Consider the following 22,615-nt stretch of genomic DNA (forward strand, 5'->3'; position numbering starts at 1 on the left):
TATTTTTTTACTAAATGTTCAAAAGTATAGGCGTGATACATTGCGATTGTTCAGATACTTTTACTAAATGTTCAAAAAATTTAATGTTCAGTTCGGATTTTTTTTACTAAATGTTCAAAATTTGCAATCGTTCATATTTTTTTTACTAAATGTTCAAAAGTATAGGTACATTGTGATTGTTCAGATATTTTTATTAAATTTTCAAAATTTTCGATGTTCAGTCTAGATTTTTTTTTTACTAAATGTTCAAAATTTGCAATCGTTCAGTTTTTTTTTACTAAATGTTCAAAAGTATAGACGTGTTGCATTGCGATTGTTCATATATTTTTACTAAATGTTCAAAATTTTCGATGTCCGGTTTGGAATCTTTTTACTAAATGTTCAAAATTTGCAATCGTTCATATTTTTTTTACTAAATGTTCAAGATTTACAATGTCTAATTTTTTTTTACTAAATTAATCGATCAAATTAATGATAACAATAAATAATATCAATTAATCGATCGTAATAGATTATGATTGAAATCGATCAGATTAGTTGCAACAAATTCAATTGATATTAAACAATAATTTCATCCACAAATTCATTGCAAAATCAAAAAATTAATTAATATATATTTTTTTGAATAGAAAAATTAATTAATATTGATCACAGTGAATTCATAATAACTAACTTGGAATTATCTATTCAGGAATATCAACAATTTCCATCACATTAAATGCAGAAAATTAATAAAAAAATCCAAAGAATAGAGGAGAGAGAATATAAGAATTTGAAAAAAAAAAGAATGAATTAAAATCGAGAAAGAAATAAAAAGAGATCAAATTTTTTTTTAAATAAAGAGAGAGAGAGAGAGAGAGAGAGAGAGAGAGAGAGAGAGAGAGAGAGAGAGAGAGAGAGAGATTCTGTATAGAAGGAACAAAAATTTAACAAAAAAAATGGAAGAAAAAGAAGATATAAAGATGCAGAAAGAAGAAGGAGTAAGTTGCTCATTAAAATTAGAAACTAACATAATAAAAAACTCCCTCGAAAGAAAGGGCCGCTCTCTCTCGCGACGAAGAGTCTTTCTGCCAGTTTTGCTAGCTGTTTCCTGCCGTTTGCGGCCGTTTCTAATCGGATTTTAGAGATGGCGGATGATATTGTGTCCAGATATGCGAATTTGAGACTTGAAGAAGATGAAGGTGGGATTGTGGATTTGGGTACTGTCGAATCCGAACAATCTATGGAGAAATTTAACCTAGTGCTTATCGGGAAATTAGTGACTGATAGACCGTATAATGTTTAAGCTTTTAAGTCTACTATGACCAAATCGTGGGCGTTATCTGACAAATTGATTATTAGGGTTCTTAGCCCTAATCGATATGATTTCCAATTCTTTAATTGGAGAGACAAGGAGAAAGTTTTGACTGGAAGACCTTGGTGTTTCGATAACATATTGCTTGTGCTTAAGGAAATCGAAGGTAATGAGCAACCTGAACAAATTTCTCTGTTTCATTCACCTTTTTGGGTCCGCATCAAACACCTTCCCTTCAATTGTCGTACTGATGAGGATGTGAAGGAGATTGTGATGAATTTAGTGGATTTAATGGAAATTGAGGAGGATGCCTTAGGGTTGGATCGCTTTCGTAGGGTCCGAGTGATGATTAATATCACAAAACCTCTAAGAAGATTTCAGCGAATTCGAGACAAACAGGGGAAGGAGATTATTGTCGAATTTGCGTATGAGCGTCTTCCGTTCTTTTTCAATGTGTGCGGAGTAATTGGTCACTCAGAAAGGGATTGTGTTATGATTTTCGAGGAAAGCAAAAAATTGAAGTTGGGGTGGGGAAGGTGGCATCGTGCCTCTCCGAGAAAGGGTAGAATGAAGGACTTGGAGGAGTTAGAAGCTGTCTTGGGTGCCCGGAAAAAACTGTTTATCACACGTGATGATGATGGGTTGAAAGGAAGTGGTGAAGTGGTGGCAAAGAAGGGTGATCTTGATACAAATTTGAAGGAGTTGAGCTCTAGTGAGGAGAGTGAAGAGTTGCTATCAGCAGGGGAGGTGAGGGAGCAGGCACAGATAGGAGTTAGGCAGGGTGTCGAGGGGGGGATGCTTCTCGAAGGTGTGAGTACTTGTGAGGGGAATGCTGAGGGGAGTAGTATAGGGGGTGAGGGGAAGAGTACTATAATTTTTGTTGCTGGGGAAGGTGGAAAGGCGACAAAGTTATCAGGAAAGAAGTGGAAAAAAGGGTTGAAAGAAAAGGGGGGAGGTGGGGGTAATAGTATGGATATAGATAGAGATAAAAATCTGGGAAAAAGACATAGAGAAGTTGATGATGAATTGGTGAATTCGGAGACAGTGGCTAAGAAGGTGATGACTGAGGTCACTTCAATTGGATGGCGAAGGGCGGAGACTGTCGATGAGCATTCCTGCCAAGCTCAATGAGTATATTAAGTATAAACTGTAGGGGGCTGGGTAACCCCTCTACAGTTAGTAATCTCCGGAACTTAGTACAAAGAGAGGCCCCGTCTCTTATTTTTCTGATGGAGACGAAGTTGAGTAGTAGTGAGATGGCTAAAGTGCGATCGAAGTTTTTTTGCTATGAGGGGTTGGCTGTGGGTAGTCGTGGGAGGGCTAGTGGAGTTGCTTTGTTGTGGCAGAAGGAACTAAAGGTGGAGTTACGATCTATGTCAATACACCATATGGATGTGTTGATTAAGAGTGGGCTAGGTCCGAATGTTTGGAGACTCTCAGGTTTCTATGGTTGGCCAGAAGTACACAATAGATATCTCTCTTGGAAATTACTTTTAGAATTGGCAAGTGGATGGGATGGTCCTTGGGCTTGCATTGGGGATTTTAACGAAATTCTCTCTGATTCGGAGAAGAAGGGGGGTAGGGATAGAGCTCTATGGCAAATGGAAAATTTTCGAGAGGTTGTCGATCTTTATAGTCTGGTTGATGTTCCTTTTTTGGGGTATGAGTTCACTTATGACAATGGAAAAATTGGAGTCGATAATATACAGTGCCGCCTTGATCGTGCTCTTGCTATCCAATCTTGGATAGGCTTGTTTCCCAGAGCAAAATTATTTCACTTAGAAAGGGAGTGGTCCAACCATGCTCCAATTATCCTTAGGCTTGAAGGGAAGGAAAATACGAATGGTAATGGGGGCGAGAAACCTTTTCGGTTTGAGCAACTTTGGACTGAGCACGATGGGTGTGAAGGGGTAGTGTCGAACGCCTGGCAGGGGGGTTCTTCTATTGAGAATAAAATTGCTACGTGTGCGGCAGAGCTGAGAGTGTGGAGTGATAAGGAATTTGGCATGATCTTTAGAGAGATACGAAAAAAGAGAAAGAGGCTGGGGGTTTTGAATAGGGGAGAGAGGTCTGAGGTGCGTGTTAAAGAAAGGAGGAAGGTTGTCCGGAAAAGAAATGATTTGTTACTGTAGACACCCATTTGTGTCTCCCCAAAACCAAACCCAGTGATGAGTGCCTTTCATGTCGAATCATAATCGAATGAAACGAAAGTGTGGAAAGGTCTAGTGTTGCGGAAAGTTTTATTTCTTTTCTTTTCTTTTCTCTTCTCTCTGTTTTTGAAAACTTTATTTTAAGAAAACAGTTGATCCAGTTTGGTTGGTCCATGATATGGGTCCAATAGTGGTGTAGTTGGAGGGGGATTGCAAAGACCTTTCCAACAATATATTATAAGCCCAATTCCGATGAATATTGAGGAAATTATGGTCAATTTACTAAACTGGGCCCGGTTTGAGTTTTAAGTACGGCCCAATGATCTAGGGGAGGGCCTAATATGATTTATCATTCCTAATGTAATTAGGAATGGTTTTAGTCTTCTAGAAAGTTCTAGAAGGTTTTATCATTCTTAATTCAATTAGGATTCTTCAGAGTTTTAATCAAGATCAAATAGCATTTTCGACTGAAATTATATTATGTTATCTTCCAGTACGAGAATTTTATCAGGTTTTCGAAAACGCGTTGAAATCCAATTTGGCGTCCAACCCCAGGCCTTGGCGCCTGGAATCAGGATTGGCGCTAGACGCCAGCCATTGGTGCCTGGCGCTAGCCACTGGTCCTGGCGCCAATGAGCCAGGGCTGGCGCCAGGTTGTTTCTGTGATCTTCAGACTCTGTTTTGATAAATTATCTTTTTTGGCTGATTTTCTTTATAAATATCGTATCAAAAACTCCGTTTTGGAGGACGGATTATCATTTATCATTCACCACTTCTTTTATTCTTAAGTTTTAATAAAATTCGTTTTCATCCATCTACAATCAATAATCACCAACATTCACCAATTTTCCTTAGTCTTCATTATTCATCTAATTCATCCAATTCTCTTTATTCATCATCTTTCTTTCATCAATTCTCAATAACGTTAATCTTTTAGCATTCTTTCTTTCTTGCTTTTTTACACAAAATTCCGCATTCACAAGATCTAGATACACCTAGCCATATTTGAAGTTGCCTTCGCCCTAGACGTGAAAGATTTTAATTTCTGAGGGTTTGGTCCCAAATCTCTCTTTCAATTATTATTTAATTGCTTTGTTTATTATTTTCCTTGAAGTTACTAACGTGTGTGTTTTGTAATTAGAAAGAGGTACGAGGCATCCAAGTAAGTACTTTATTGATTAATTGATTTTATGATGTAGACATCATGTTTATCGTTATTATGATATTCCTAGTATCATGTCTAGGGTGTTTTTAATAATAAGCGTGATTAAAAGTATGATGCTTCCTATGTTCTTTCTAACATTTATGATTATGATTTATGATGATTATTTATTATGTTTCTTGATATGCATATTATTGTATATTGTTATTGCTTGATCACCTTTTATTGCAGGTTAAAGGGAATTGGTATTTGCAACCACGCTTAATAAGATTATTAATAATCTTGTTAGGTTAATTGTGATTATAAATTCAAGTGATCGCCAATAATAGTTTTATTTGTGCATTAAATTCAACCAACATAGATTAAACAGGTTTAGGGTTAAATCTATTGATTGCATGTTAATCAGAAAGCGCACATGAATACAAGCAGAATAAAGTAGAGGCCTATTATTAGGGCAGGTTCAATCTGTTTTAGGTTGGATTTGTACCTTCATACCCGAACCCTTATTTGGTTCATGACCTTATGGAGTTGACGATCTCTTGGATCGTTAAGGGGTGTAACCTTCACCTCTTGAACGGTTTACAAGTTCCTTAAAAACTTGTTGGCGACTCTTTTGCTCTATCTTCTTCCCTTTTGGACGCCACCGTACTTTAGTGTATGATCACAGTGGGGTTCAAGTTAGTGGGATTTTTAAAGGCTTGAAACTATTCCCTACAGTTTTTGGCGACTCCACTGGGGAGGATTTCTATTTTAATTCCTGAATTTGTTTCGGCAATGATTTAGAATGAGTGGATGAGACTCGAAAAGTTCTAAGTATTTCATGTGTGTAATTTTGATTAACATTATTGTCATATGAATAAAAAGGTTCTCATTGGAAAGACAATCCGTAATGAGTCAAAAACATAGGATTTTACACGTAGGAAATTTGAGAAACGTCTTTCACAACTAGGACTGAAATAACACCGCGCGAAACTGGATGATTTTATTGAGCACCGAAAGCTGCTGAGGCATGTGGGAAGTAGCGTCAGGGGCCAGAGCTTGGCGCCACACTTTTTTCCATAGCGCCAGACGCCAGAATTGGCGCCAGGCGCTGTAGTTAAAAGTTGGCGCCAGTCTCTGTTTGCTAGCGCCAATTTCCCCCAATACCGAGCCAGAAATATGCGTTCTAATTTCGACCGGTTTTTCGTATTGTTTGCTCGATCCTACTTCCTAATTGAATTTTTTCTTATTTTTCTGAAACCCATATGTGTTCTACATATGGACATAACCCTCTGGGAATCCATGCTCTATCTACCCGATTGAACGCTCCTGGCAACAAAGGTTACATCTGAGATGTTGAATTCACCAAACCATGGAAGTGAGTTTTTTCTAAAAAAACTCGTGGTGTTCTATCCACACGCGTTAACCCTTCACGGTTAGGCTTCTACGCGGTGCATCTGAACAATTAACCATGGACCCTGTTTGACTAAACCATATCCCGAACTTTAGAGAACTAGAGCCATGGTCAGGTTGCGAACTCATTGCATCATATTGTGCTTACTTGCCTAATTGTGTTGTTGTGCATATATATTCTATGCTCCTCCTAACCGTTTGTTGATTTGAGTCGAGATTATAATTAATGACTTAAAGAACTTTGCCTAATTAATTAATTAATTCGAGTCAATAAAGTTTTTCTTCTTTTAATCGGAACTGGCCTAGTACGACTTTAGGCATACCCTAGTTGACTAATAATATCGAAAACAGTCCCAGACCGAGGCTCCAATGTTGGTGCCAAAATTTGGGCTGTAGCGCCGCTGTATGGAGTGTAGCGCCAGACATTTACTAAAAAGTCTGGCGCCAACCACCATATTGTGACGCCAGTCCTGTCGCTTGGCCGACAGTTCGGATTATTGGTCGAGTCATCACCTAGGGTCTAATTAACTAGTTTGCTAATTAATTCGGTCAATTCCTGATGTCAATAACACCTTGTCAGGTCATTAATCGAGTCTTGGTCACATAGTCTAGCCACATGGTCATGACACGAGTCTCAAAATGTCACCTACACTCACTAGTCTTAGCACACACTTTGAGTACACATCACCATGGCCATGTCTTAGGTTCGTGCATAAGTCGGTATTTTCCGTCATTTGAGTTGGGGTACATTCTACTCCTAATCCTTCATATCCCTCCATCTAAATCTTTCTTCACATTCTTCCATTGTTCTTCACCTCCTCCATCCATTGCATGTTGAATAAAGTTTGTGTCAAATAATTAACAATAAGTATCCCCAAATTCCTTTTCCACAGTACTTGGTCGAGGAGAGAAGGGCGATTAATCAAGGACAACCTCTTTATTCAAGTCTCGCTTTTTGATAAGTTGATTCGTCAAAAGAGGAAGGCTAAGAAGATAATGGCAACTCAACAAGAAGTCAATGAGCTTAGGAACCAATTGGTTACCATGACTGAAACACTGAAGCTACTCACCCTCAAGGTTGATGATCCCGTGAAGCTACAACAGATGGACCTTATGCAAGAGAGCCTAAGCAAGTTGTCTAGCGATTACAAATTTCAAGAGCTTACATCACAAGGGGTCTCGGTGGACAAAGATCTTCTTCCGCAGAAGTTCAATGCCAACGACATCCCAAAATTCAAGGCAACAGATAATCCTTACTTCCATCTAAGAGCTTTTGAAACTATAATGACCATTAAGAGTATCGATAAGAAGGTTTTCCCCTCTTTGTTCCCACTATCTCTTGAAACCGTTTTCCAACAATGGTTCTTCTCCCTTGACAAGGAGAAAACCTCTACCTGGGAATCGATAGCAAACGCTTTCGCTGATAGATACAAGTGCAACATCCAAGTCGAAACCGACCATAGACAACTTGAGATGCTAAGACAAAAGGAAAATGAAGGCTTTACTTCTTTCTTTAATAAGTGGAGGGAAACTTCCGCTAAGATGATTGAAGTCCCCACCGAAAAGGAATCTGTGAGGATGTTTATCAAGAATCTCCAAGAAAAGTATTCGAAGCACCTAAAATATCAACACAATTTGAATACTTTCAAGGCCGTTTATGACATCGGAATTGAAATCGAAGATGACCTTGCAAAGCAAAAAGCTACTAACAATAGTAACCACGGTGGCTGGAAAGGAAAGAAGAACGACAATCCTTCTTCTTCCGAAAACGCCCACTCTAGTAACAATGTTAGTACCTTTGATCTCAGTGAAGTTTTAGCCATGGATAACCAAGGATCTAAGAAGCAACTAAGGAAAGACTTCACCCCCATTGGGATGAGTTACGATACTGCCTTCGATCGACTCCATGCCAAAGGACTTATTACTCCCATTGGACCTATTCAAGATCCCGCACTTGAAAAGATATTGCCTAGTTGGAATCCAGACGAACACTGCAAGTACCATCAAGGTAGGGGTCATACTACTGAGAGCTGTTGGAAACTAAAGGAGGCTATCCAACATTTGATTGATAATAACAAGCTTCCCATGCCTCCAGTTAACAAGAAGACTGGGTGATAATGAAGCAAATGACACAAGACAAGAGGCGAGCTGCAACGACAAGATTTCGTGACCTCTTTTTCTATTTCTTCTTCATTTTTTTCTTTCCCCAATAAGTCTAGCATAGACACCTTTTCTTTTCTTTTAGATTAATTTTATAGGTTTTTTTCCTTTTTCCCTTTTTAATAAAATGAGCATTTATTTCCTTATATATGATCATTTCATTACATTGCATTATAAAAAAAAATGTCGAATCAAGCACAAGGTACACCAATGATTTGAGGCACCCCTTGTAGCCACATCATATCTCCTTTCGCCTTTCAATTTACACATCCTTTCTTCATAAACCACTTTGAGCCTCGTCTAACGATAGACCCTTCTTTTTCAACCTACATCTACCTAACCTTGGGATGGGATGGTGTGTAACTTGTGAAATTCTAAAGAGAGCTTGAGCAAATTCAAAAGAAAGCAATAGCAAAAAATAAGCAATAATAAAAAAACGAAAACAAGTGTACAAAAGGGTAAGTGTTCCAATGTCTTTGATGTGAAAGTATCTTCGATAAGAACATGTCTCAGATTGCGTCTCTTATCGAGTACTCGGTACCGTGCCTGAGAAACATAAATGCCAAGTGAGTGATAGACCGCATGATCAGGATTGCCCACACTTATAAAAATAAAATAAATGCTTAAGCAAAAGAGCTAAAAAAGAATAGAAATTCAAGCATAAATACGAAGATTCAAAAGCAAGGTTGCACACCTTGGGGGCTTGTCTAGGGTCTTGAGCCTTTATCCCCTTCTTCTTTAGCCTTTAGCCTAACCACGTTACAACCCTTAAGAAGACCTTTTTGAGGTATACACACTTGTGCGAGGTTTGGCTAGAGCTACGTTCGGCCTGATTCCTAACGGATACGTAGGCAACCTCACATCGAGGTGCGGTCGTAATAAACATGCATTCATATTCACATTCACACACTTGCACCATGATCATATCAAGGGATCTCCAATGCTCATCCTTATTCATTTAGAGCTAGACTTGGGGGCTTGATCCCTACATTATTAGCTTACCTAGCCTAAGAGTCACCACCATTTGACTCTTTTCAATAATATCTTTTCACACACTTAGCTCTTGCGGCCTAGCTTTAGTGTCACTATCACACACTGCACAGATACATGACCAAATATACTTCCCTTAGGAACCCTTCGTCATGAAATCTCAACGCTGAAGCATGCCTTGTCATATCAAAATCACTCATAATTGTCATTGCATCACGAAGTATGAAGTGCTTAGCCTCCGTGCCTAAGTTACCCAAATATTTTCATCATGGAGTCAACAGTTGAGATAGCCTAGGATAAATTAATCCTTGAACCTTGAGAGATAGTATCAAACGACATTTGACTAAGCTCATTCAACATGCATCTTCAAACTTCACTTTCGATTCTTTTTCGTGTCTTTCTTTTTCGGGAGAAAGTCGGTACCCTCCACAAAATGACAGAAATTTTTGCTTTTTTGGCATTTTCGAGTCGCACGATCACATTACAATGCACACACGAGTCATATACACATTGAGTCATGTCGTGCCATATCACTTTGATTTGAGTCTAACACATGTGTCATTACACTTCGAGTCGAGTCAACCTCGAGTCGGTCTATCACATCGAGTCAAGTTTATACCTTGAATCGTGTCAAGTCAATGAGTCAAGCAATGCTAAACCTTAGGTCAACCCTAAGATGATTAAAGAGATTGGCAAAGTTCTATAGTCAAAATAAATACAATTGCAGCAGAACAGGGAAGACCCTATCGCAGCGTTCGTGACGAACAGAGCAAGAAATAAAACGGAAAACTAAATTTAAAGAAGAATCCGTGCTGGCGCCAGTCCCTAGGCATTGGCGTCACTTTCTGTGCTTGGCGCCAGACGCCAATTTCAGCGCCTGGCGCTAATGCCATATTTTTGGCGCTGATTGATTTTCACCGACGCCAAAGCAGCTAGCCACATGTTGGGGTTGTGCTAGCCTTCTGCAATATATTTTTTGGGTTTCTTGGTACGCCAGTTAGCCCCTCTAAGCGATTTGACATGATTAAGTAGTCGATTTGATTACAACAGCAAATAAATGATCGACCTGATGAAAGATCGTCTCACTTAGCTTAAAGCGCCTAGGCATTGGCTCAAAAGCAGAAAAGGCACCGACGTATAGGTTCAAAGCAACGAAAGCGCCGACGTACAGGCATAGCAAAAGCAAAGTTCAGGCGAACTTTTAAAGATCGACAATTGTTGGTCTTCGGTATTTTTCCTTTGGGAAAATTATCGCATCAAATGAGGATGACTTCAAGTATAGTTATTTTCGACGGCATTCGCTAAGATTGTGGAGGTTGTCACCAATGATTTGAGAAGATAGCACGAGATGGGCGATCTTCGACGGCATTCGCTAAGATTGTGGAGATTGTCACCAATGATTTGAGAAGATAGCACGAGATGGGCGATCTTCGACGGCATTCGCTAAGATTGTGGAGGTTGTCACCAATGATTTGAGAAGATAGCACGAGATGGGCGGTCTTCGACGGCATTCTCTAAGATTGTGGAGGTTGTCACCCATGATTTGAGAAGATAGCACGAAATGGGCAGTCTTCAACGACTTTTGCTATGATTGGAAAGGTTGTCACTATGATTCAAGAAAAGGCTCAAGATGTAGCAACATTGATCGACGGCGTTCCCTAGATTGCAGAAGATTGTCAAAACAAACAGCAAGACGGCGTTCCCTAGATTGCGGAAAGTTGTCACAAACAACTGAAGGTAATTTCAGGGTGAAATTGTCTTCGATCATAGTTCCTGAGGCATGGAAGATGATCGTAATGCGGATGAGAATTATTTCAAGAGAAATAATTTTCGATGATATTCCCTTGTACGTGGAATATTATCAAAGCGGAGAGGATCGTTTCAGGCGAAGCAATCTTCTAATTTGGAAGCAGTTACAAGGCGTAGCGGTTTTCAAGCGGGATGGCATTCTCTAGCTTGCAGGAGGTCATCAAAGCAGCAACAATCGGTTACTTTCAGAGACGTGTGCTCGACGGTGCAAGATACGCGTTTCTTAACTCTTTTATCTGTTTAACTAATGCTAGTTTTGCAGGTATCGGCGTTACAAGATTGATTTAGGATCACAGAACGTTCTAAATCATTCTCCGTCCCTATTGATACTTTGGCTTTCGTTTTTCGAAACTTGCGTTTCTCCAAACTCAGTCAAAGTGGGGGCTTCTGTAGACACCCATTTGTGTCTCCCCAAAACTAAACCCAGTGATGAGTGCCTTTCATGTCGAATCATAATCGAATGAAACGAAAGTGTGGAAAGGTCTAGTGTTGCGGAAAGTTTTATTTCTTTTCCTTTCTTTTCTCTTCTCTCTATTTTTGAAAACTTTATTTTAAGAAAACAGTCGATCCAGTTTGGTTGGTCCATGATATGGGTCCAATAGTGGTGTAGTTGGATGGGGCTTGCAAAGACCTTTCCAACGATATATTATAAGCCCAATTTCGATGAATTATTGAGGAAATTATGGCCAATTTACTGAACTGGGTCCGGTTTGAGTTTTAAGTACGACCCAATGATCTAGGGGATGGCCTAATATGATTTATCATTCCTAATGTAACTAGGAATGGTTTTAGTCTTCTAGAACATTCTAGAAGGTTTTATCATTCTTAATTCAATTAGGATTCTTCAGAGTTTTAATCAAGATCAAATAGCATTTTCGACTGAAATTATATTATTTTATCTTCCAGTACGGGAATTTTATCAGATTTTCGAAAACGCGTTGAAATCCAATTTGGCGTCCAACCCCAGGCCTTGGCGCCTGGAATCAGGATTGGCGCTAGACGCCAGCCATTGGCGCCTGGCGCTAGCCACTGGTCCTGGCGCCAAGTTGTTTCTTTGATCTTCAGACTCTGTTTTGATAAATTATCTTTTTTGGCTGATTTTCTTTATAAATATCGTATCAAAAACTCCGTTTTGGAGGACGGATTATTATTTATCATTCACCACTTCTTTTATTCTTAAGTTTTAATAAAATTCGTTTTCATCCATCTACAATCAATAATCACCAACATTCACCAATTTTCCTTAGTCTTCATCATTCATCTAATTCATCCAATTCTCTTTATTCATCATCTTTCTTTCATCAATTCTCAATAACGTTAATCTTTTATCATTCTTTCTTTCTTGCTTTTTTACACAAAATTCCGCATTCACAAGATCTAGATACACCTAGCCATATTCGAAGTTGCCTTCGCCCTAGACGTGAAAGGTTTTAATTTCTGAGGGTTTTGTCCCAAATCTCTCTTTCAATTATTATTTAATTGCTTTGTTTATTATTTTCCTTGAAGTTACTAACGTGTGTGTTTTGTAATTAGAAAGAGGTACGAGGCATCCAAGTAAGTACTTTATTGATTAATTGGTTTTATGATGTAGACATCATGTTTATCATTATTATGATATTCCTAGTATCATGTCTAGGGTGTTTTTAATATTAAGCGTGATTAAAAGTATGATGCTTCCTATGTTATTTCTAACATTTATGATTATGATTTATGATGATTATTTATTATGTTGCTTGATATGCATATTATTGTATATTGTTATTGCTTGATCACCTTTTATTGCAGGTTAAAGGGAATTGGTATTTGCAACCACGCTTAATAAGATTATTAATAATCTTGTTAAGTTAATTGTGATTATAAATTCAAGTGATCGCCAATAATAGATTTATTTGTGCATTAACTTCAACCAACATAGATTAAACAGGTTTAGGGTTAAATCTAATGATTGCATGTTAATCAGAAAGCGCACATGAATACAAGCAGAATAAAGTAGAGGCCTATTATTAGGGCAGGTTCAATCTCTTTTAGGTTGGATTTGTACCTTCATCCCCGAACCCTTATTTGGTTCATGACCTTATGGAGTTGACGATCACTTGGATCGTTAAGGGGTGTAACCTTCACCTCGTGAACGGTTTACAAGTTCCTTAAAAACTTGTTGGCGACTCTTTTGCTCTATCTTCTTCCCTTTTGGACGCCACCGTACTTTAGTGTATGATCACAGTGGGGTTCAAGTTAGTGGGATTTTTAAAGGCTTGAAACTATTCCCTACAGTTACACAAAGAGGAAATTTATTGGCGCCAACGGTCTAGATCATTGTGGTTAGAGGCGGGGGACAGAAATTCCAGTTTTTTTCATCGGAAAGCATCACAACGTCAAAGAAAAAATAGGATTACTCATCTCTTCTCTGAGGATGGTACGAAGCATGATGATATAGAGGGAATTAGTGGGGTAGCTGCTGATTATTTTCGGGCTCTTTTTACTTCTTCCGACCCTTCAAATTTTGATGATGCTTTGGCTGGGATAGGGCGACGTGTGACAGAAGAGATGAATCATGGTTTATGTGCTCCTTATTCGGCGGATGAGGTTCTTTTAGCTCTAAAACAAATGCATCCCTTGAAAGCTCCGGGACCGAATGGTATGTGCCCCCTCTTTTTCCAAACTTATTGGCATATTGTTGGTCATGTTGTTTCCACTTTGGTTCTTAGTGTTCTTAATGGTGATGTTATTCCGGAAACTATTAATCATACTTTTATAGTGTTGATTCCGAAGAAAAAAGAACTTGATAAAATGACTGAGTTCAGACCAATAAGTTTGTGCAATGTGGTGTATAAATTGATCTCTAAAGTGTTGGCCAATAGGTTGAAAGTTTTTTTGCCGGATATTACCTCTATTAATCAGAGTGCTTTTATTCCAGGGAGATTAATTACAGATAATATTTTGGTTGCTTTTAAAATTTTCCATCATATGAAAAATTATGGAGGTGAGGGTGGTGTGATGGCTTTGAAGTTGGATATGGCGAAAGCCTATGATAGGGTAGAGTGGGGTTTTTTGGAGGCAGTTATGAGGAAAATGGGGTTTGCAGAGCTGTGGATAGAGCGTGTTCTTCATTGTGTTTCATCGGTTTCTTTTTCAGTTCTAATAAATGGGGCACCTTCGGGGGAGTTTGTTCCGTCTAGGGGCTTACGGAAAGGTGACCCTCTATCCCCGTATCTCTTTATTTTATGTGCTGAGGCTCTGTTTGGGTTGTTGGCTAGGGCGGTGGATCTGGGGCAGTTACACGGTGTTAGGGTGGCTCATTCGGCACCTCCTATTTCCCATTTGTTCTTTGCGGATGATAGTGTAATTTTTTCAAAAGCTAATGTTGAGGAAGTTAACACTATTCGTGATGTGTTGCATACTTATGAGAAGGCGTCCGGTCAAATGGTGAATTTTGGGAAGACTACGGTCTCCTTCAGCAAGGGGGTTAAGAGTGAGAGGAGGGTGGACTTGGCAGGGCTACTTGGTGTGGAAGTGGTGGATGTTCATGATAGGTACCTGGGTTTGCCTACGGTTGTGGGGAGATCGAAGAAGGTGCTTACTAAGGGTATTAGAGACAAACTTTGGAGTCGTCTCCAAGGGTGGAAGGGGGGTTTCTTATCTAAGGCGGGTCGGGAGGTTCTGATTAAGGCTGTGGCCCAATCTATCCTGACCTACGCGATGAGTGTGTTTAGATTCCCATCTTCTTTTTGTGACGAGATGCGTTCGTTAGTGGCAAATTTCTGGTGGGGGCAGAAGAAAGGGGAGAGAAAGATTCACTGGGTTGCTTGGAAGAAATTATGCGAGCCAAAGGCAAAAGGGGGTTTGGGATTCCGTGATTTCAGATCTTTTAATTCGGCTCTTTTAGGGAAACAAGCTTGGAGGTTGATTAAGGAGCCGACTAGTCTTTTGGCGCGTATGTTGAAAGCTCGCTATTTCTCTTCGGGGTGACTATTTGTCTTCGGAGTTAGGGAATAACCCGAGTTATACTTGATGGGGTTTGTGGGGGGTGAAATGGGTGGTTCAACGTGGAATGAGATGGAGAGTTGGAGATGGGATAAATATTTCGGTTTGGGATGATACTTGGATTCCGGGTACCCAAACTAGAAAGATTATTTCTCCTAGGGGAGCTTCGAGGGAGGATTTGAGGGTATGTGACATTATTCATTTACCAACTGCCTCGTGGAATGCTGAGAAGATAAAAGAGATTTTTCTTCTGTTTGAATGTGAGCGTATTTTAAGCATTCCTATTAGCTCTAGGCTGCCAGAAGACTCTCTCTGTTGGGATCTTGAAAAAGGGGGGGGGGGGGGGGGGGATTATTCAATTCGATCAGCAAGGATTTTTGGGGAGCTTGAGGCGAATGATTCTGCTGGTTCTTCGTTCTCTACTAATTTCTGGAACAAGCTATGGCATACGACTGCTTTGCCGAGAGTTAAGATCTTCTTTTGGAGAGCCTGTAGAGGTGCTTTACCTACATTGGTGGGGCTGGGGAAACGCTTGCCAGGAAGGAGTACTACTTGCTCGCTTTGTGAAGCGGTGGATGAGTCTGAGCTTCATTGCCTTAAGGAATGTGTGATTGCTAGATTGATGTGGGATGCGTGTGGTCTGCTGAAGGATATGGGCGGCTATTTCCGTACTTTTGGAGACTGGGCTGCTGCTTGTTTCGATTGTTTACCAAGGTCAGAACATGGGCTTTTCATGACAATTTGTTGGTTAATTTGGTCTGCTCGAAATAAGTGGATTTTTGATGGTGAAGTGTGTAACCCACAACATTCTTTGGAGTATGCAACAAAGTTGATGACTGAGTTGAAGGGGGAGGACAGTGAGCTGGCTAATGTTGGGGGAAGAGTGCAGCAAAAATGGAAGCCGCCTAGACAGGGCTTTGTGAAGCTCAATGTAGATGGAGGCACTATGACTGGGCTCGGGTCGAGTGCAGGGGCTGCTGTGCGTGACGAGTCGGGTTCTTTGCTGTTGGCTGCTGCTTGGATGGTGGAAAACCGTTGGCTGCCAGAGATAGCTGAAGCAAAAAGCTTGTTCTTTGGGATTCAAGCTGCTGTGAATCATGGGTTTAGGAAAGTGGTGGTTGAGAGTGATTGCCTTGGGTTGATTAATGCCATTAAGTCACAGGAGAGGGGTGGGAGCATTTTACATCTTATTTTAGATGATATTTATCATGTTAGTAGCTTGCTTGATTGTGTGCACTTTAGTTTTATTCGTAGGGAGGGTAATAAGGTGGCTCATGAGCTAGCTCATAGCTTACCATGGAGGGTAGGTAGTCGAGTTTAGTTGTCGGATTTTCCGAGTAATATTGTATCGTTGGTGAACAAGGATCTTCCTATGAATGAAATCTAGTTGCTCCTTGGGAGCTTTTCTTCAAAAAAAAAGAAAGAAGAAGGAGTAGATTTGAGTTGTGTTTTATTTGTAAAGTAGTGTGTTTTAGGAGGTGGTCCATCTAAAATAGATGGACCAGGGTTCACACAATTACAATTTAAAGTTTGTTTTGCTTATTAGAGTAATGATTCTTGTGAATTTTTTTGGAATTTTTTTTTATTAATAATTCGAATTGGATCGGATTGGATTCGGAGTATAAGATTTTAATTTGGATTGGATTGGATTGAATTGAAAACTTTGAATTTGGATTTGGACTATAAAATGAGAGTCCAAATATATTTCGGATTGGATTGGAGTAGGCTTCACTTCAATCCAAAGTCCGAACAGACACCCCTAGCCACACAACCACGACCGACGACTCTGCTACAACGTCATTATTGTCGCGGGGCCATCGGACCCTTACTCGGCTACTCCCCTAGGTAAAGGCAGTCTGCTACTCTCTCTCTCTCTCTCACTTTCTCAATTTCTTAAATATTTTGATATGTTTTTTACTTGTTTAAATCGTAGATTGTTAATCGTTTTTCTTTTAAGTGTTTTTTTTTCAATCTGTTTTTAAATTTTTTAATTTCTTAATTGTTAATATGTTGATTGTTTTGTTGTATTGTTAACCGTTAAATAGGCAGTAGAGTAGTGTAGCACTGATTAATTTATTTTAGTTATTGTAGTGTGTGACCACGAAAAGTTTTGAGCATTTTTGGAACAAATCTCAAAAATCATCAAACTTTTCCTCTCCAAACTCTAAACCTATTAGTGAAGACATAGAGGATGAACAAGACATCGAGTCACCTAATGTCATTCAACCTCCACTTGAAAGCAATCCACAAGCACATGGAACAAGTACTCAAATGTTGGTATTTATTTCAACACTTTATTTTACACTTCAATACTCGATTTATATCTGTGCATTCAAATATTGGGGGCTTGATGAATTGAAGTTCGAACCCCCTAGATACAATTCCTGGATCCGCCACTAGATCAACATCGGTCCACCCCGATCCGACCCGAAAAAGGCGGGTTTGGGCAAGTCTAAAAACACATTTTTGTTTAAAAAAACCCTAACCCGACCCGGGTTAAGTCTGCTTTGACCCAACTAGCCCGTTACGTTTTGGTGAGTTTGAGCATGAGGAATTATGTTAAGGCCCGGCCCGGCCCGATTTTTTTTTTATCACCTCTAAGCTAATTATATTCATGGTTAAAATATAGAGCATTTAGGATTTTAGGAACACAACATTGAGCAAATTTTAAGATGCACATGGTGCACCTAAAATAGGTGCACCACGCCTATACTTTTAAACATTTAGTAAAAAAATTTGAACAATTGCAAATTGAACATTAAAAATATTTGAACGTCACAAATTTTGAACATTTAGTTAAAAAAATCTGAACAATCGTAATGCATCACACCTATACTTTTGAACATTTAGAAAAAAAATCTGAACAATCGCGAATTTTAAACATTTAGTAAAAAAATATGAACATCGCAAATTTTGAACATTTAGTAAAAAAAATCTGAACAATCGCAATGCACCACACATATACTTTTGAACATTTAGTAAAAAAATATGAACAATAACAAATTTTGAACATTTAGAAAAAAAATATGAACAATCACAAATTTTGAATTAATGCAAGTCAAATAAATTTTTAAAGAAGTTTGTCTAACTCGTAATAATTCAATAGTTTTGTAATATAAACTGAACATTTACTGTATACAAATTGAACATTTCTTTATAAAATATGAACATAAAAATTGCATGTTTATGTTCATTTTTTGTGATGTGTTCATATTTTTTTTACTAGATGTTCATATTTTTGTAAAATGTTCAAATTATTTTCACTAAATGTTCAAAAGTATAGGAGTGGTGCACCTATTTCTAGATGCACCAATACTAATTGGTATTGAAGTCATGTCAATCATGCATCCAATTGGGTTCAATTCGAGTTCAAGTCATGTTAAGTTCGAATCAATTGGCCAGCTTAATTAGTCTAGATTTGATACAGGTTTGTAGCAGGATATTTCATATGTGAGTAAACTTTTTAGTTGGGTAGGTTTTGATAAAGTCTTCTCGGATTAGGGTCACTTTGGGTAGAATCATTGTCAAATTGGAGAAAGTTTGGGTTAGGTAAAGTTCACGCCATACTTTTTTCGTCCCAAATGAAAACTCAAGCCATCGATTCGCCGATAATTAGGAATATGTAAGATTCTTTCTTTTCAATTTTATCTTTTTCCTTCTCATTAACCCTATCTACCCTTTGACTAATTTATTTACCCACAACACATTGACACATAAACTGAGGTCAATTGACCAAATTGGTAAATAAAAAAGACTCTTAGCGACAATTTGATAAAAAAAACTTACTCCGGCGACAAATTAGTAAAAAAAAACTAACCTTAAGCAACAATTTGGTAAATAAAATAATCTCAGACGACACTTAACCCAAAAAAGACAAAAAAAATCGATAAATTACTCGCGAATGCTTAATATAGTTTGTTTTTCTTGTTATTTTACCAACCCTTTTTTTTACGGAAATTACAATTTGAAGAAAAAAAACGTTAAGTATCAATTTTCACTTAAGTTTCATACCCCTTATTAACGAAATTTTTTTAAAAAGGGGTTGGAAATAAAAAGGGATGACATGTAAATTCAATATTTTAAATGGAAAAAATAAATTTAAGAACACAAAAACAAATTAAAATAGGATTTTTAAAGAGTTTGTCGGGAAAAAATAGATTTTTTGGTCAAAATGTCGCCGGAGTCTATTATTTTTACCAAATTGTCGCACATTGTTAGCTTTTTTTATCAAACTGTCGCCGAAGTAAGTTTTTTTACCAAATTGTCGCTAGAAGTCTTTTTTATTTACCAATCTGGTCAATTGGCCCATAAACTGATATTACTAACTCCATTTTAAATTTACTGCTTTAGCAATGTTTAGTCTCTAACTTATTCATGGTCTGGAATACTACTATTAACTGTATTGCCTCTCTTTGGTTTCGATGCAATGAGCCAATGACTAGTCTCTTAAAGAAACTACATAGTACGGACGGTATCATGTCGTGAAATACTACCTCTAAGTAAATTTTCACTTTAAACTAATTTTTTGACGTCAAACCACCTTTAAACAACCAACAAAGTAACAAACAATCTACTTTTAACTTTCTTGTCAAAATTAAAAAAAAAAAATAAAAAAAAATCTACTTTTAACACCAAAACAAACACAACTTACTTAAACTGCCTCATCACGCGAAAACCTTCCAACCCCAAAAACAAGACCTCTTACCCCAAAATCCACCATATCGTAGCTCAAAACGACTTAACCAACTCGCAATATCCCCAACCACCCTAAAAATAGTCTTACCATGAAAACCAACCCCGCATACTCAACAGCCGCCCAACAGTTTAACCCTAAAAAAAAAAGTTTGCCAAAGGTCATCAAGTGATCAACACATAAGCGAGTCAACGTCGGATAAATTGGTCAACAGTGAAAAATTGACTGAAAGTAGTCTTTTATAACATTTTAGCTTTTATTAATTTACAAGTAGTTGGTTCTGAAAAAGAAAAAAAAAAAATTAGGGTCTGTTTTCATTGACTGAACTCAGTTGAACTGAACTGAGCTTAGCTGACCTAAAATGAATATTTTATAAGAGAAGGAAATTAGGAGCTTAAGTGAGCTGAGCTGAGCTGAATTTCAACGTAAGAGAACAGACCCTTACAAGTAGTTCTTAAACCTTTCAACATTTCCACGTCCCATGCAATAGACTTCGACTTGAGCAGTCCTTAAATTAAAGCTGTTACAGTCACTACTCAGTAGACAGAGTACAATTTTCAATACAGAACAAATATCTATTGCAGAAATACAGACCTTATTTACTTAGTCTTGATTATTATCTCAGCATTTGGTGATGCTCGACGATATTGCATAGCCTCCACAGCAAAGTCATATCTTGTTTGTAATCTCATTTTTGCACTGATGAATTCAATTGTCATATTCCCTAGGACAGGAGAATGGCCTAGAATGTATTTTAACAGTTGTAGCTCACCGCTCAACCCTGATAAACCAAAGAGCTGCACTTTTCTGAGGCATTGAAGGATGTAAGAGCAATCAATCTGAATTGAGTGATGAACGATGCCATCTATATTATCTTTAGCCTAAAAATAATACAAAGGCAGATCAGATGTTATCCAATTATCTAGTAATCGAACAGGGCAATGAAATTGACAACAGAGTGAATAGACCATATGATGATATGAGCAACAATGAAATTGACAGCTAAATACTACCCCGGTTCTTATTATGTGCAACAAAAGAATATTTTATATCTTACAAATAATACCACTTTGTTTCAAATAATAAGAAACGGAGGTGATACTACTTGTATAAACTTACTTCAATGGATAGTAGCTTTAACTGTGGGGAGCTCGTAAGCAAGAGAACAACAAACGAAATTTGGAATTGATTGTACAATGATATTTCTACCAAATTCAAAGTTCGCAACTGTGCCAATTCTTTTGGAATTTTTTCGGGTAATATAAAATGATCGAATGTCTGCAAATCAAATAATTGACAAAAGCGCACAATGATCAGTAAGTACAGTTGAAATGCTATATGTTGAAACTTGAACTCAGTTCACTTACCCGCCAAAAACAGCCTTTCAGAGTGAGATTCTTAATATTGGCAAAGAAATCGAGGATCTCATTCCAGCAGAAAGGTAACTTAATGTCCAGGTCTAATGTATCTAAAGCCATAGTTTCTTCTATGCGTAGCCAGGAGAGTGAACCTGTCACAAACAAATTCTTAAGTTTTGGAGCATGAATTTTTAAGGTAGCCAGTTCAAAAATCCTTAGATGGAGGCTTTCGAGTTGTGGGCATCTTGAAATAAAAATTTCCAACACCTTTGTCTCAATACAACTGTCTCGAAGATTCAAGCAGCGGCTATTCAATTCAAGCTTAATAAGGCATGGAAATCCTTTAAAAGTTGAAGGGAGGGAATTGAAAGGAGTTTGCATCGGGTGAGAGTCAAATGTGTGAAGCCCGAACATGTGAAGATACATGTAGGCAAATTCTTACGCAGACTGGGAGCAAACTCCAGGATGAATTCCTTGATATCATTAGCAAAAACATGCCGTATCCACATGTATGTTTCTCCCGGGAACCAAGAGGGAACATAAAGTACAAACTTAGATATTGGTCCAGCACGACTAAGAAGTATATTGTTAACAGTATTTGAGTAAGCTGATGATATGACTGCAGGTTCATTTTTTCCCTTTGTGATGTCTTTACAAAATGACTTATCAAGTATAAGCTGTGGAATCGAAGCCCATTTATACCTCCAATGTTGCGACAAAACCCTTGTCTTAGCAGCTTCTCGTAGCGGTAAGCATTCTAGGATTTTATGTATTAAATCCAGTGGCAAGTTGCTGATTCGATCAACTTTCACACCACGGCTCCGCTTGTCTATGGAAGCTCCAACGCCAGACATACTATCAATTGATTTTAGAGAATAAGAGTGAAGGCAAGCAAAGAGAATTCAATTAAAACTAGTGAGATGTCAATAATTTATAGCATGATAATTGTAGCTGTAGACAAGCAGGTTTTTTAGAGTTAATGACATATTATCATCATTATATTTGTGACAGTTGCTATGTGAATGTATGTGAAGTAATCTAGTGATAAATTAGTCAAAATTCTAGTTAGCTAAACGGAAGGAGAAAAACAATGAAAAGGGCAGTATCAAAACACAAAATCGCTTTATAAAGCAAACAAAATTGAATTACAAGTAGTAGTAAAACATAACATATACTTCCTCCGTTCTGTTAATATTCCAACAAGGAGGAAATTACGCATCCCGAAACACCTTTTATATGCTAAATATCTATAATTGTGTAAGTGTAAAAATTATAAAAAGTTGATATTGTGAAAGTATTTTATGAGACGAATCCAACAAGATCCTACTTGACTATATTTTGCTTAACCGTATAACTCATATTATATGGTCAAATAAGAGTGATGAATAGTGCAAAAAGTCCATTGTTGCAATATTAATAGAACTGAGGAAGTATAACCTCAACTCCTTTCTTAATGGATGCAAGCAATATCTAACAAAAACTAGTGAGAATATGTTTATCCACACACATTATGACATTTAAACCATATTGCAATTGCACCACTTTTGCAATTCAACATGTCCGATCCCTTATTATATTACATAATCACCATATACAAGAACTTGGTTCACCATATACAAGAGCTTA

At 37.9% G+C, this 22,615-nt stretch overlaps 2 protein-coding genes across 2 annotated transcripts; one reads left to right on the plus strand and one right to left on the minus strand.

Annotated features, from left to right (window-relative positions):
• Nucleotides 1-1,300: 1,300 nt before the first annotated feature.
• LOC110738541 lies at nt 1,301-2,425 on the plus strand. Its single transcript, XM_021918968.1, has one exon. It carries the CDS (start codon nt 1,301-1,303, stop codon nt 2,423-2,425), a length of 1,125 nt encoding a protein of 374 aa, XP_021774660.1.
• A 17,805-nt stretch (nt 2,426-20,230) lies between these two features.
• Nucleotides 20,231-21,843, minus strand: LOC110738792 (F-box/FBD/LRR-repeat protein At1g13570-like). The gene is made up of 4 exons (XM_021919255.1): nt 21,414-21,843; nt 20,999-21,141; nt 20,751-20,909; nt 20,231-20,512 (listed from the first exon to the last, which is right to left on the minus strand). The coding sequence occupies exons 1-4, from the start codon at nt 21,841-21,843 to the stop codon at nt 20,231-20,233; spliced, it is 1,014 nt and encodes a 337-aa protein (XP_021774947.1).
• Nucleotides 21,844-22,615: the final 772 nt, after the last annotated feature.

Source organism: Chenopodium quinoa, unplaced genomic scaffold (genome assembly GCF_001683475.1).
Source record: "Chenopodium quinoa cultivar QQ74 unplaced genomic scaffold, ASM168347v1, whole genome shotgun sequence".
Lineage (NCBI taxonomy): Eukaryota > Viridiplantae > Streptophyta > Magnoliopsida > Caryophyllales > Amaranthaceae > Chenopodium > Chenopodium quinoa.